Source organism: Euleptes europaea, chromosome 4 (genome assembly GCF_029931775.1).
Source record: "Euleptes europaea isolate rEulEur1 chromosome 4, rEulEur1.hap1, whole genome shotgun sequence".
Taxonomy (NCBI): Eukaryota; Metazoa; Chordata; class Lepidosauria; order Squamata; family Sphaerodactylidae; genus Euleptes; species Euleptes europaea.
Genome location: NC_079315.1, coordinates 62,316,988 through 62,331,119, shown reverse-complemented (window position 1 = coordinate 62,331,119; position 14,132 = coordinate 62,316,988). Strand labels below are relative to the sequence as shown.

Here is a 14,132-nt window from a genome sequence, read left to right as displayed (position 1 = left end):
AACTGCAAGGCTGGATACAGAGTGACGTGTCTGGCAATAGGAATGATTAAACTTCTTGTGCCTGAAGCTTCTTCCTTGTTGCAAGCAATAGATAACCTGGTGTTGTCTTGTGTCACTTGACAATTGAATGAATCTGTAGGTAAAATTAAAATACAAATACAAAGTGAGGATATTTTTGGAAGAAAGTCTTTCCTTTGGAGTACTGGGAGAACATGGACGAGGTGTCACAGAACATTTTGGAATAAACGTAAGTCTCTGGTGGCTGCGTAGAAAAATCTATTTGGTGCTTGGGGAGGGGGAACCTTTTTTTGTTGTTAGCAATGGCCTTGAAGCCATGTAGGAGTGGCATCACATGTTGTTTGTATATAATCTTGTTTGTTACATAGCTCATCATATGTAATCCCTTAATTACTACTTTTCTTAGCAATGTTAACTGTAGGTTGGATTGTTAGTTTCTTTCTTATTAGTATAAACTGTAAAGCATCAATCTGTTGCAAGTTTTCCTTAGATGTTCACTCATCACTTGCTGTAGTAGAACGTCTCTGGGTTCACTTTGACTCGTACTCACTTTTTTGTGGTCTTGTCTTGTGAGTGGCTGAGGAGGGGAAAAGCATCAAGTGGTTTCAAGCACCCATAAATGAAGAAAAACAGAAATTGGAAAACAGTGGAAAAACAGAAATTGCAGCATCCCTGCCCTACTGCAAGCCCCCCCTCCCCACCTGAGGTGGTAGAGGCTGCAGTAAGAACTTTTTTACAGGACTTCTCGTTCCTAGGATTCTACCATTGCAGCCTTGTAGGTACTCCAGTGGGAGCAGAGAGTGGAGACACCTTGCTGCCATCTTATCTCTCTGCCAGGAAATTTAGGGAAGAGTGTTAGTAGTAAGGGAAGCATGAAGGCCTAGTTGTGGATGTGAGCCCCCATACAAGCTAAGGCCCCAATGTAGAAGAGGCTGGGCTGAACCTTGTATTAGCATGAAACACTTCGAATGGGGGAAAGTTTCTTTTCTTCCCTGTACAGATGAGAAATTACTAATTGCAACTTGCCCAGTTGGGATTTCCTGTATCTTCTGTGAATTCCTCCATACTAATCTAAAACAGGTTCTGGACAGAGACAAGAGCGCGCGTGTGTGTGTGTGTGTGCGCGCGCGCGCGCATGTTCTCTGAGGGGGAGGGCATTTTGAGAGACAGGTGATTCCTTTCCGGTGCTCTGGGTAGGCAGGATGTAATCAATTTGAACTTCCTGTTTCCTGCTCCGGAATCACCCGCTCTCCAGTTTTCCTCCTGCTTCGCTGTGGGAAGGCAGCAGCTTAGGTTGCTCCATAGCAGCAGCCAGAGAGAGAGAGAAAACACTTCTTCTTCGAGACTCGAGCCATTCAGCTCAAACCTCTCCTCCACCGCGGCTGTTCAGCGAGCCAACCACACACGGCTCCAGCAAGCTCCTCCAGCCAGCAAGGTGCAGCGGAGGAGAGAGGGAAAGCACATGACAGACCTGCAGTGCCATTCTTCTCAGTCCCATTCTTCTTTTCAGTCCTCTCCAAAAACCATATATGTGAATTTAACAGCAAGCATTGATTCCTAACTTGGAATATCGTTTTTGGCCTTTTATAAAATACTGGCCAGAGTTGGAAAGGCTGTGTGCTGTATTACCATGTGTGCATGAGCTCTCTTTAGCCATCCCCTTCCAAAAGGATTACCCCAATTTCTCCACAAGCCAGTTCTCAGACCCTCCAGAGTAGTACTGCATGGTAGCACTGCCACTGGAAGTGAGGTCAACAAAAGTGGATGCATGTGGGCTTCTTTGGTCGTTGAATTGTTTGTTTTGGATCATTGTTCTGTTCCAGATGTTCTGCAAGGCTCATGGGAATACCTGTAACAGAACTTTGATCAAATGCATTAACTAAAAATTCCAGAACTGAGTTGAATCTTGAAGCCAAACACATGTCATTCTTGTAGACCTGAGACCTGTATGGAAATGTGCAGGATGGGAACAAGTTGCTGACATTAGAAATTTATACTTTATGGTTTGCATCTTGGAAATTTACCAGATCAGTTTAAAAACATTTTTTTAAAAGTTAGGATAATGCTTAGGACATTGTGTGAGTGTGTGTAGCCTTTCAACACCTGTATGATATGTTACTAAACATGCAGTTTTGAATACAAAGCCACAGCCCTCTATTGTCTGTACATGATGGTACCTGAAAAGTTGCTTTATTATAAAGTTTTACTATTGTAATAGTGATTTTTGGGTTCATTTCTTGCTGTGTTCAAGTGGGTTTGAGCTGACTTCGTTGAAAATTGGAATGGCTGTTAGTCAGTGTCTGCCCTGCACTTGAAATGCCATGAATATGAGGGCTTTGGGACAATCAAATGTTAAATTGAAGACTTAAATATTTATCTGAATAAAATTAACAGTGCACTTTTATTCAGAGTTATTCCAGTCTAAACCCATTGAAGTCAATTTTGGATAGGATTGCTCTGTAAGCCTCTTTTCTAATCCATTTTTTAAACCTGTGATACTTTTTTGGATTGTACAATAGATAGATGATATTGATCTTATAAGTGCAAACATGGAATACTCACTGGCCTCAATTGGAGGATTTTGCTGTGGAAGATCCTTTGTTATTGACCACCAGGTATGTTCTTGATCTTGAAATACAAAAAAAAATCATAGAACAGAAACATAGAGTTGGAAGGGACCACCAGAGCCATCTAGTCTAACCCCCTGCACAATGCAGGAAATTCACAATTACCTCCTTCCCCACACCCCCAGTGACCCCTACTCCATGCCCAGAAGATGGCCAAGATGACCTACCTCTCATGATCTGCCTAAGGTCATAGAATCAGCATTGCTGACAGATGGCTCATTGAAGTACTCTAGCTTCCTTGATGGAATGGAAACTGGTGTTGCCGATCATGGAACAATTTAGCTGTTGTCACTATAAACACGGGGAGGGTGGGATATAAATCATTAAATAAATAAAATAAGATTAGACTTTAGGATAGGGAGCCCAAACATTTGAATACATTCTGCTTGTTTTGTCAAACAATTATCTGCATCTTTTAAAGTTAGTTTGAAGTTTGCTGACTCAGGGCTTTTTTTTCTCCTCAGAGATTGTCAGGTCAAGGTTACTGCTTTTCAGCCTCTCTGCCTCCCCTCCTAGCTGTTGCTGCTATTGAAGCCCTAAATATAATGGAAGAAAATCCAGGTATCTTATTGTAGAACATTTTGTGTGTATTTATATGTGTGTGCTTGTGTGTGTATAAAATAGCATAAAGTACAAACAGTACCTTGAAAAGTAACTGGGATTTATAATGTAACTTGTATATTAATGATCTGGAGATAGAGGTTGTTAATGAGCAGAGTCTTGACACTAAAATATAGGAGGAGGGATTGCTCTAAACTGGTTACAAAGTGATACAGACAGAAATCCTTAAGTAACATAGGTCCCTGGACAACTTCATTTAGAATATTATACACAGTTCCAGTTGTCACATCTCAAGAAAGATATTGTAGGTATGGAAAAGAGACAGAAAAAGAGCAGGTGAAAAAGATTTAGAGGTTGGAATGCCTTTCCTATGAATCCTCAAAACCATTCCCTCTCTGGTTCTTGTAGGTTATCCGGGCTGTGTAACCGTGGTCTCACTATTTGGAGCCATGGTGAAGAAAAATTAATGGACTTTCTAAACCATCTTAATAATATCCATCCAAACATTCAGTTTACCATGGAAAAGGAAATTGAGGGTAAACTCCCATTTCTTGATACCCTTGTCATCCGTAAAACAAACTTTCAGTTAGGTCACAAGGTCTACCGGAAACCAACTCACACAGATCGCTACTTACACAAAAACTCCAACCACCACCCCCGACAGAAAAGAGGAATAATCAAAACATTAATGGACCGTGCAAGACGGATCTGTGAACCACAGTTTCTCAAGGAAGAAACTAATCATCTAAATCACGCACTGCTAGCAAACGGCTACTCCAAGAATGAAATCAGAAGGGCCATTAAACCAAACAAAAATCAGAAAACTCAGGAAAAACAGTCTCCCATAGGAAAGGTATTCTTGCCATTTATTAAAGGAGTCACTGATAGGATGGAGAAACTGTTGAAAAAACATAACCTACAAACAGTGTTTAAACCCACCAAGAAAATACAACAAATGCTACGATCAGCAAAAGACAAAAGAGACCCCCTCACCTCTGCAGGAGTATATCGTATACCTTGCAGCTGTGGAGAAGTTTACATCGGGACCACAAAACGCAGCATACAAACAAGGATAAAAGAACATGAAAGATACTTCAGACTTGGCCAACCTGAGAAATCAGCAGTGGCTGAACATGGACTGACACAAACAGGACACAGGGTCTTATTCCAAGAGACTGAAAGACTTGGACAATTCTACCAACTATTTTGTCAGATTGCACAGAGAAGCCATTGAAATTCATAAACATCAGCACAACTTTAACAGAAAAGAGGAGAGTTTAAGAATGAATAAGGCTTGGCTTCCTGTTCTAAAAAACCTCCAGACTAACAAAGACAACATTCAACAATAGCCATGCAGATTAGCTTTGGATTACACACATTAACAGATCACTTCAGGATACAATGGTTCCATATTAACATACCATACCCTCATTAGCACATTATCTTGATACTTACAGGACAATGATTACCACATTACTTTTGCAGGACAATACTCAGCTCAAACCCAACCCCTTTCTGACTATATATTACTCTTCCTACACCCTTGACACTGAGAGACACTGTCCTTCAGTGTTACTACTCTGAAGATGCCTGCCACAGTTGCTGGCGAAACGTCAGGAAAGAAAATTCCAAGACCACGGTTACACAGCCCGGATAACCTACAAGAACCAATGAACTCTGACCGTGAAAGCCTTCGACAACATTCCCTCTCTGTCCCTTGAAAATTGCTCAGTCAGCCACCTTAGCTGAGACAGCAGAAGGATTGTCTCTCCAGTAAAAAAATGGTTTTCTGGAGACCTAGACTATAAACTCTTTTTCAGTAAAGTCAGGAAGAAAGTAGTCTTCTCAAAGGTCAGAAAGGTGCTGCAAAGCTGACACTTCTTTGTTGGTGCCAGTAACTCTTTTTGTTGTTGTTTTCGTCTCAAAATCTCCTGAGCCTTCTTCACACAATCCCTCTAGGCTTTGAGCATATGGAGAGGGAGAGTGAACACAAGCGCGATGGCCCCACACAGAGAATGTCCATGTGTACTCCTCTCCATGATCAGCAACATTCAATAACCAGTGTCCCCAGTCACAAGAAGGGAGCATACTCGTGGACACTTCTCCACACATTTGCACTGTAAAGACACCCTGCTGATTGTTGGGGTGGTGGTGGTGGTGAGGCCAGCGTGCTGGTGCCCGCTGTCCCTCCCTGCATGTTCAGTCAACGTGTAAGGGGTTGTGTGTAGAGGGCTATAGTGTTTGCAAGAGGCAGAATTTCTGGTTTTTGGTCATCATACTAAAAGGGACACTGTGATATGTCTGCAAAGCCAGATCTGTCTATTCCCCAGCATCTTGGGCAGCATCTGTGGCCGCAGGTTTGTGCATCTAGAAAGCCAAAGAAGGTTGTTTTTTCTGCAGTTTCCCCTAATGATCCTTAAATTAGTAATGAGCAAATAGGCCTGATCACTTCTACGAAACACCATACAAGTAGTTTTGAATTCTTCCTCCCCCCTTTCTCTTTCCCTCTGTGTGTGTGTGTGTGTGTAGGCATCTTCCATATTTTACAACAAAAATGCAAGAAAATGCATAAGGCTTTAGAAGGGTAAGTAAATATATTCTTGTTACTTTGAAAACATTGAAAACGCTTTTGTTAATAAGCTGTGTCAGCAAATACAGTTTTCACTTTTGACTAAATTGCCTTCATACCTTGGTGTAGTGGTTAAGAGTGGCGGACTCTAATCTGGTGAACTGGGTTGGTTTCCCCACTCCTACCCCTGAAGCCACCTGGGTAATCTTGGGCTCATCACAGTTCCTTTAGAGCTCTCTCAGCCCCACCTACCTCACAAGATGTCTGTTGTGGGGAGAGGAAGGAAAGGTGATTGTAAGCCAGTTTGATTCTCAACACGTAGAGAAAGTCGACATATAAAAACCAACTCTTCTTCTTCTAAAGTGACACAATTTTTTCTCATGCCTTTTTTTCTAATATGTTACAGCTGAACAGACTGCTGTGGACAGTCTGTACCTAATTCAGCTCAAGTCAATCCAATTTCCAGATCTCAGTGGCAAGCATAGAGTTTAGTAGTCAAGTCAAGTTTATTGTATAAGGCCGTAGGCCATTATAATCAAAAACAGTATAGTAGCAGGTTAAAATAGGCAGAACCAAAAATTTAAAAAATTGAAATTCCCCCAGTTGGCTCTAACCAACTTTGCCACCCTTAATGGTTTGCTTTTCCCTAATTTTCTTGGCCGCCAGACCATACAGTGCCAATCTTTTGGAAATATACGGGTCCCTATCTGACAACAAATAGATTAATCTGTCAGCATCAGATGACAATTGTGACCCTAAAAGAATGTTTGCTAGAAACCTGTTCCGGGGCTCAGTATATAAAGGGCAGGCCAGGACATAATGGGGGAGATCTTCCACTGAAGCCCCGCATAAACAAATGCGTTGAGCCAGTGGTATTTTTAAAAAACGGCCTGCAAGGAGCTCTGTGGGCATGGTTTGAAAACGTAACGATGTGAGGACTGCTCTGAGGCTGTATGTTGTAATGTCTGCCAAGTATGAGGCTCTGAAATGGTCTTTTTTAATCAGTTTAAACCATGGGGCGAAGAGTTTAGTATGCATTCTTTAACCTATTTGCTTAAGTGTCTGTATATGAAAGACAGTATCTGTTTCAGTAGATTTTTGCACCAGATTGGTTCTGATGTATTGTGTCCGATTAGTGTCTTGATTTGGATTTGTGACACATTTGCTCTTTGATTGTGGGGCACCTTCTTTCAAGAAACCACAGAGAAGAGTATTGGCAGGAGCGTAGTCACCGTTCTGCCAGGCATGTCTTATTGCTCTGTCCATCCTTGGCTTCTCCTATATTTTTACTAGGATTTCTCTGGATATTGCCCAGGTGCACCCATCTCTAATTCCTTTGAGAATATTATTTGGTATGTAGACAAGACAGCCTGTTTTCTCTGGCACAAGCATTAACTGACCTTTTGCCTGGTAGAGCTCTGGCTGGTCTTTTGCTTATTGTTTTTCCTTAGTTGGATGTGTACTTGAGTCAGAGGATGGTTTATTTAAAGTAACTGACAGGAGGAGATTGGATATCAACTTGGGATTTGTATTGTAGTCTTCAGCAATTCAGTTTACTACAAAGCACTATTGTTTGAGCTTGGCTTGAGTTCAAAGGTGGCTTCTCACTTTAAAGTGCCTCTAATTTTTATCCATCCACCTTTTGCACCACTTATATGTGTTCACTTCTGGAGCATGCTAATGGCCTGTTTTGACTTAAAGGTCTGTCAGAATTTGATGTGGACCATTAATAGCTTGCTTTCCAGAAGAGTGTTTTAAGGCATGTTAGAGCAGTTCTATTACCTTGTCTTCTTATAGGGGACAGCTTTCAGTAAAAGACTGTTTTCCCTGTTAGTGACAAGCTCTTGCATGCTATTCTGTCTGCTGTTGAGTTAGAATTAAATGTCCATTGTATGAAGTGGCAGTTTTGAAACTTGCTTCGTGTCTGTTACTTGCCGTAGATGCAGAAAAGGGCAAGAGTCCAGTAGCACCTTAAAGACTAACAAAAATATTTTCTGGTAGGGTATGAGCTTTCGTGAGCCACAGCTCACTTCTTCAGATACAGCTAGAATTGAAGAAGTGAGCTGTGGCTCACGAAAGCTCATACCCTACCAGAAAATATTTTTGTTAGTCTTTAAGGTGCTACTGGACTCTTGCCCTTTTCTACTACTGCAGACAGACTAACACGGCTACCCACTGTGAATTGCCGTAGATGCTCATTTTTAGATTCTGCCTTACCAGATTGCCCCAGACCATGTTATATATATATATGTTTAGGCAACAGTTCATGTTATATATATGTTTAGGCAACAGTTCACATGTTAACATAATTTGGTAGGTTGTCCTGAAAAGGTCAGGTAACTTTCTCCATGTGGTATGAATCTTTAGCAGCAATGTAAGTGTTGAGTTTTAGGGTGATCTTAAACACCTTTTTCATCAGTGTGCCAGATCTTTGCATGCCCAGGTAAAAATCTGTTAAAATGCTCTTCAGACTTCCTGTTGGGCTCCTGTTGGCATCTAGATGTTGCTTGTGGTTTACTGTTATCCACCCATTTTCTTGAGAGTGAATGTGTTCTTGGCAGCAGTAATACCTTGTCATTAAGTACCGTATTTTTCGCTCCATAGGACGCACCGCTCCATAAGACGCACCTAGTTTTTAGAGGAGGAAAACAAGAAAAAATCTTGTTTTCCTACTCTAAAAACGCGGGCAGGGACCGGGCGCGCCAAGCGCTCAGAGCGGGCGGGGAGGAGGCGGGCGGGCGCTCCAAGAGCTCAGAGCGAGCTGGGAGGAGCCGGGCGGGAGAGGCGCGCCAAGCGCTCAGAGCGGGCGGGGAGGAGGCGGGCAGGCGCTCCAAGAGCTCAGAGCGAGCTGGGAGGAGCCGGGCGGGAGAGGCACGCCAAGCGCTCAGAGCGGGCGGGGAGGAGGCGGGCGGGCGCGCCAAGCCGCCGCCCCTCCGCTTCCCAGCTGGGAGGCGAGCAAGCGCACAGAGCGGGCTGGGTGGGCGCACAGAGCCGGCTGGGCGCGCTGGAACGGCGCGAGGCAGCTTTCCCCGGCTGCCTCCCAGCGCGCCCAGCCGGCTCTGTGCGCACATTCGCTCTATAAGACGCACCCACATTTCCCCTCACTTTTGAGAAGGAAAAAAGTGCGTCTTATGGAGCGAAAAATACGGTAGCTTCCACAGGAATGTTGCAGCATTGTACACTGTTTTTAGCAATAAACATTTTATGAGCAAATGTAAAGTGCAACTGTTAGAAACTGAGATTTATGTAGAGATAATTGTGCTGACATCTTTTGCAAATGTAATGAGTTTAGTGTGTTATGGCAGCGCTAACAAAGCAACATTCTTAAGGCATGACTTCAGTAACACTCACATATATATTCTTACATCTTTCCCCTATTTGGTCATATTCTCCTTATCTCGCTCTTATAAAAGGAGTTCATAGAATAGCCTGTTCCTACCTAACTGTCTTACAAGAGCAGCTTAGGCACTGCCTTCTATAAGTTGTTATTACTTGCTTTTAGTACCCAAGGGCAAGCTGAAACTGTTCATAAAGCTTTGTCTAGGTGAACTTTTGTGTTCAGAGGGGCTGGACTTCGTTCTTCCAATTGCATAGGCCAGATGTTGGACAGCCAGCACTTCTTGTTTTTGTTAAAATGTTTGGCACCCACAGCAAAGCCCAAATACTGGAGGACACTAGATGAACCATGCAGACTTCTCAGAACCATGTCTGGAACTAGATTATATTACCATTGGGGAACTGATAGTATGATCCAGGAAAGCTTTTCTGGTGTGCTGTACCTTAGCAGATGAGAATGTGTGTTCACAGATTATTTGCTTTGAATAATGAGATATCTGATCTACAATGTGGAAAGGAGTAAGTGCAGCTAAGGAGCTGGGTTATTCACACGCCCTTGTAGTCTGCAGCCAAGCTCTATACACTCGAGGCATCATGCTTCTAGTGCTCTGCTTGGTCCTGTCCCTGCTGTGACACCTTGGGTGTTGGTTTACATGAATGCTAAGAAAAAATTGAGTGGGCCCTAATGGATAGTGTAGTATTGAGACAAAGTATTGGATGTGGGCACAGTACACCGTATCTTCTGTATTTGTGATGCTATGATAAAGCAAGGTGTACATTAAGTTAATGTTTGTGTTTTGCATATGTGCAGATCAGTTTCTGAGCCTGTAGATCTTGATGTGTTGGCTTTTATTTTAGGATCCCTGGTCTACGAGTGGTAGGTCAGTCGCTTTCTCCAGCATTACACCTCCAGCTAGAAGAGAGCACTGGAGCTCGAGACAGTGACCTGAGGCTGCTGAAGGAAATTGTGGATTATGTAAGGTCCTTTTTTACTGTTTTCAAATCTAGCAATTAAAAGAAAGTAATGGGGCATTCTGTATTTGTAGAAAGCTATTGATAGCACTGCCTTATTGAATTACAGTCTGAGCTGGAGTTAAATAGCATTTGAAAAATATCGGATGTCTACAGCATGTCAATCCTTGCCTCTAAACATAGCAAACCTTCATCTAAATCTAATCCAGCTTTCCTTGTGGCATATTCTGTTTATAGATTGAAGAGACAGAGCAATAAAATACATCCTTGTCTAACACCTTTGCCAATTGCAAAGCATTCTGTTCCCCCATATTGTGTCCTAACAGTAGCCTCTTGTCCAGAGTACTGGTTGTGCATCAAAACAATCAGATGCTGTGACACACCCATTTCCTTTCAAACAAGCCATAGCTTTTCATGATCCACACAGTCAAAAGCTTTGCTGTAATCTATGAAACAGTTGTTCTGACCTTCAGTAAAAAAACCTTTCAGCCTATAGAAAGCAACAATGTCGGGAAAAAGGCTAAGCTATAAATTTTCTCAGAGATCCCAATAGGGGGATTTTTAAACTGGAACAAGGAAAGCTTCAGACGTGACTTTGCCCTGGAAGAGCCAGATCCTGAGGTCGTTAGGAGCCAGAGAGGCGGCATCATTAGAAAGGTTTTGTTTTCGTGCTGGTTCCTTTGGCTGTCCGTTTTGCCCTGCTTGTTGGGAACCTGCCTGTTTACAACTGTTTAGTTTATGGTCTTCTTTTTGTTTAATAAGCCAGTTGTTTTATCTTGTCTGGGTCCTCACACGTCAGGATCTGTTTTGTGCCTGACAGTGCCCACCAGTAGAGAGGTGGTGCTTGGAAGGTAGGGGTTCTCTAGGCCCAATCTAAATGGGACCCTTTAGACCAGAGAAGTTGCAGCAGAAAATGCCCTTGGCTGTTAGGACCAGGAGGAAGAGGGAGCACGTAAAGGCTGGAGAGTTCTTGGAGGACAGATTAAAAAAAAAAACTATTCTTCAGGGGGGTCCTCCATCCCACAGGAGCAGCATTTCATAGGCATTTGAGGCTGTAGTAGGATAGGGGACTTGGAAGTTGCACTCCATGAACAGCAATCCCTCAATCTGTGGAAACGTTAGGCAGGATCCGATCTTAAGTAGCTAATTTAGGATTGCTCTGACAGTTGTATTTTCTTTAATACAAAGTTTTACACGTTGTTCAGACATGTCACTCCTTCCTCTCTTCTCCCGCTGACCCTTTGAAGGGTGAGATTGGAGTTTGTGTATTTCTTCTCTGGTGTTCTGCTTTGTTAGACTCAGAGGGCTCCCATGTTAAAACAAATACAGGAGCAGAAAATCTAAAGACTCTCCCAAATTGGCCCAAAGACTTGCCAAGATGTATGGCCTACTTGAAGGGCTCCAGAGAAGGAACCCCCCCCCCCCAGTTTCCAAAGGACTGCTTAGGGTATTAAAAATACTAGGAGTTGACATTGCACTGTACCAATGGGATAATACCTGTAGTTTCATTCAGCTCTTTATTTTCTCCATCATATTAAATCGGTAAAAATATAGTTGAAGTGCTTTAAGTATTTGGGTTGCAGGAGCAACGATGAGGGCTGATGGAGAGTGGATTACAATAGGACAAGTATGGGTGATTAGGATGGCTGGGAGGGATAGTCACGCCAAAGCTTTGGCTAAAAATGTACTTATGTGGTGCCATGCTATTACTTAGAATTTGTAATAGTTAACACATCAGCATATCATTTGATGTTCATGTTTTCATATTTGCCTCCCCAGTGTATGAACAGAGGTATTGCATTAACTCAGGCCCGCTATCTGGAGAAAGAAGAGAAGTGTCTTCCACCACCTAGGTTAGTAGACACTTGGACTTAGCATTAAATCAAAGCTATTTGAGTGTGTTGTGCTTCTAATCTATAAGGCATGGGAGGTTCCTGTTGCAACTTTCGATGTTGAAGATCCTAGATAGTGGTCTGCTAAATAGGCAGACTTTGCTTGAAAGGTTTACTGATCATCCTTTAAAATATAATCTACCATTGCATGACTCAAAAACTCTTTGAAACGAAACAAGTAAAATTCTGAAAATATGCTATATAAAACTTGATAGGAGGAACAGAAGGATGAATAAAATGTTCACAAGGTACAGCATAACTTCTTTGCCATTATGTGTTTTCTGGTGATTGAACCAGTTTCCTATTGTAGGCTTCCTAACTTGCATTGACAAGGACAAGTGTTAATAGCCTAATATGTAATCAAAACATTGCTCAGATGAAATCAAAACATTGCCCAGGGGAAAGCAGCAACTTGTTATTACACTTAGAGCTTGACTGTCCTGTGTTTTGCCCTTTGCAGCATCCGTGTCGTCATTTCAGTAGAACAAACGGACCTGGAATTGGACAAAGCTGCCTCACTTATCAGGGAAGCTGCAGAGTTTGTACTGAATTAAGGTCTGCGCTCTTGGATATTTGTTCTTCACACATAGTTGGGATACCTATTTTCTACTCTTACAGATCAGCTTTCACTCCAAAGGCTCAAGCTTATTGATTTATCAGCTGATGGAACTGAAATCTTGACTTTGACTGAGTCATTCCAGAACAAATTAAATGTGTTGAATATGGAAATACTGAACACTCACTGTATGTACAGAACTCAGTTCTATTTTTAATTACTGTTTAAATTGGGGGTCATTGTTACAGTGGTATTTAACATTGATTTAAATTTTGTTCTTAAAGGGCACAATTCCTTTCCCTAGTTCTGTGAATATGTAAAAAGGAAAAACAAGCTATTTTTGAGAGTTCATGTGTAATGCTACTGAGCATGGAAAGAATGCAGAAACTTGCAGAGTATTCTTTATTCAACTATTCTTAGTAAAGTGCATTGTTTAAAAATAACCTTTCCCCAAAAAAGTTCCACTCTCATTGTCAGATTGGGTAGTTAAATGGTATTATGGAATCCAGCTTTTGAACTATGAAGTTAAATAGCTTTTATTACATTGGGTATGTAGAAATTTGTACACTAATTTTTTCTATCTTAACTAATATTGTTTATGGCTTTTCCAGAAGAAGCAGATTTCTAATTATTTGTCAAATAGCCATAAGGTGTCTCCTCTCATAACAAAGACATTAATGTTATATTGCTAGACATATGGATTGATCTCTTGATATATCCATGTATTTGCCCTAAAATAAGTTTGGTCTTGATCCCTATTCTGTATACTATGTTAATTAGTAATATACGCCAAAAAAAATCTTAAATTTGAAATACCCGCATTTAAGTGTTTGCATATGACCTCTACTAAGATCTTTGATCGAAAATTTTCTGGTGAGATCAGATACCGAAGCAATAGTTCATATCAGAGCAGTTATCATACATGGACTTTCTTCCCCTATTCTTCAAGTAATATGAATCTGAACTTCTGACAGACTATTTCTAAGACTCTGAACTGTCTGGGTTGTTTCTACACTTTTGTGCCTTTTTGGTTGCTGCTACATGGATTCCAGTACTATATTTGAGACATTTTTTAAAAAAAATAAAAGCATATATTTGATTCAGATTTTGTGTCATTTCTTCAAACTAGGTTGGTATTAGGGGCTTGTGTGTGTGAAGTGCATCAAGTCGCAGCCGACTTATCACCACCCTAAATTCAATGAGGCGGAGGCTGTTTAGGTAAACGTATTCCCTATTACCTGTAACGCTGTTATATTTTTCATATTACTGTAAACATGTTGTTTTTCAGGCTTCTAGCTAGATTTTCTATAGCTGGTCTGGCTACTGTACTGTTCATGCTGCTGTTCCACTTCCAAATGAGTTTAGTGGTTGCTGTGCCAAAGCCACATAGCCAAAATCCCACTGACCTAGCAAGATTTCTGCAAAATGTGGCTTCTGGACTGTGGCCAAATAGGCTAAATGTAATTTCATTAGCTGCTTATGGTTAGATTGCTGATGTGGAACTAAAAAGACACTTCCTTGCAAGAAGGATACTAGGGTATGTGTAGCTTGTAAAAGGTAAAGGTCCCCTGTGCAAGCACCGGGTCATTCCTGACCCATGG

General features: G+C 41.7%; 1 protein-coding gene across 1 annotated transcript in view; it reads left to right on the top strand.

Annotated features, from left to right (window-relative positions):
* SPTLC1 (serine palmitoyltransferase long chain base subunit 1) overlaps nt 1-12,889 on the top strand; it is a 39,954-nt gene extending 27,065 nt beyond the window's left edge. The window contains exons 9-15 of the mRNA XM_056848271.1: nt 140-247; nt 2,538-2,633; nt 3,110-3,206; nt 5,736-5,790; nt 9,970-10,087; nt 11,863-11,936; nt 12,436-12,889. Coding sequence (XP_056704249.1) covers nt 140-247; nt 2,538-2,633; nt 3,110-3,206; nt 5,736-5,790; nt 9,970-10,087; nt 11,863-11,936; nt 12,436-12,529 — 642 coding nt within the window. The 3' untranslated portion in view covers nt 12,530-12,889. The remainder of the gene's footprint in view (nt 1-139; nt 248-2,537; nt 2,634-3,109; nt 3,207-5,735; nt 5,791-9,969; nt 10,088-11,862; nt 11,937-12,435) is intronic.
* The last annotated feature ends 1,243 nt before the right edge of the window (nt 12,890-14,132 follow it).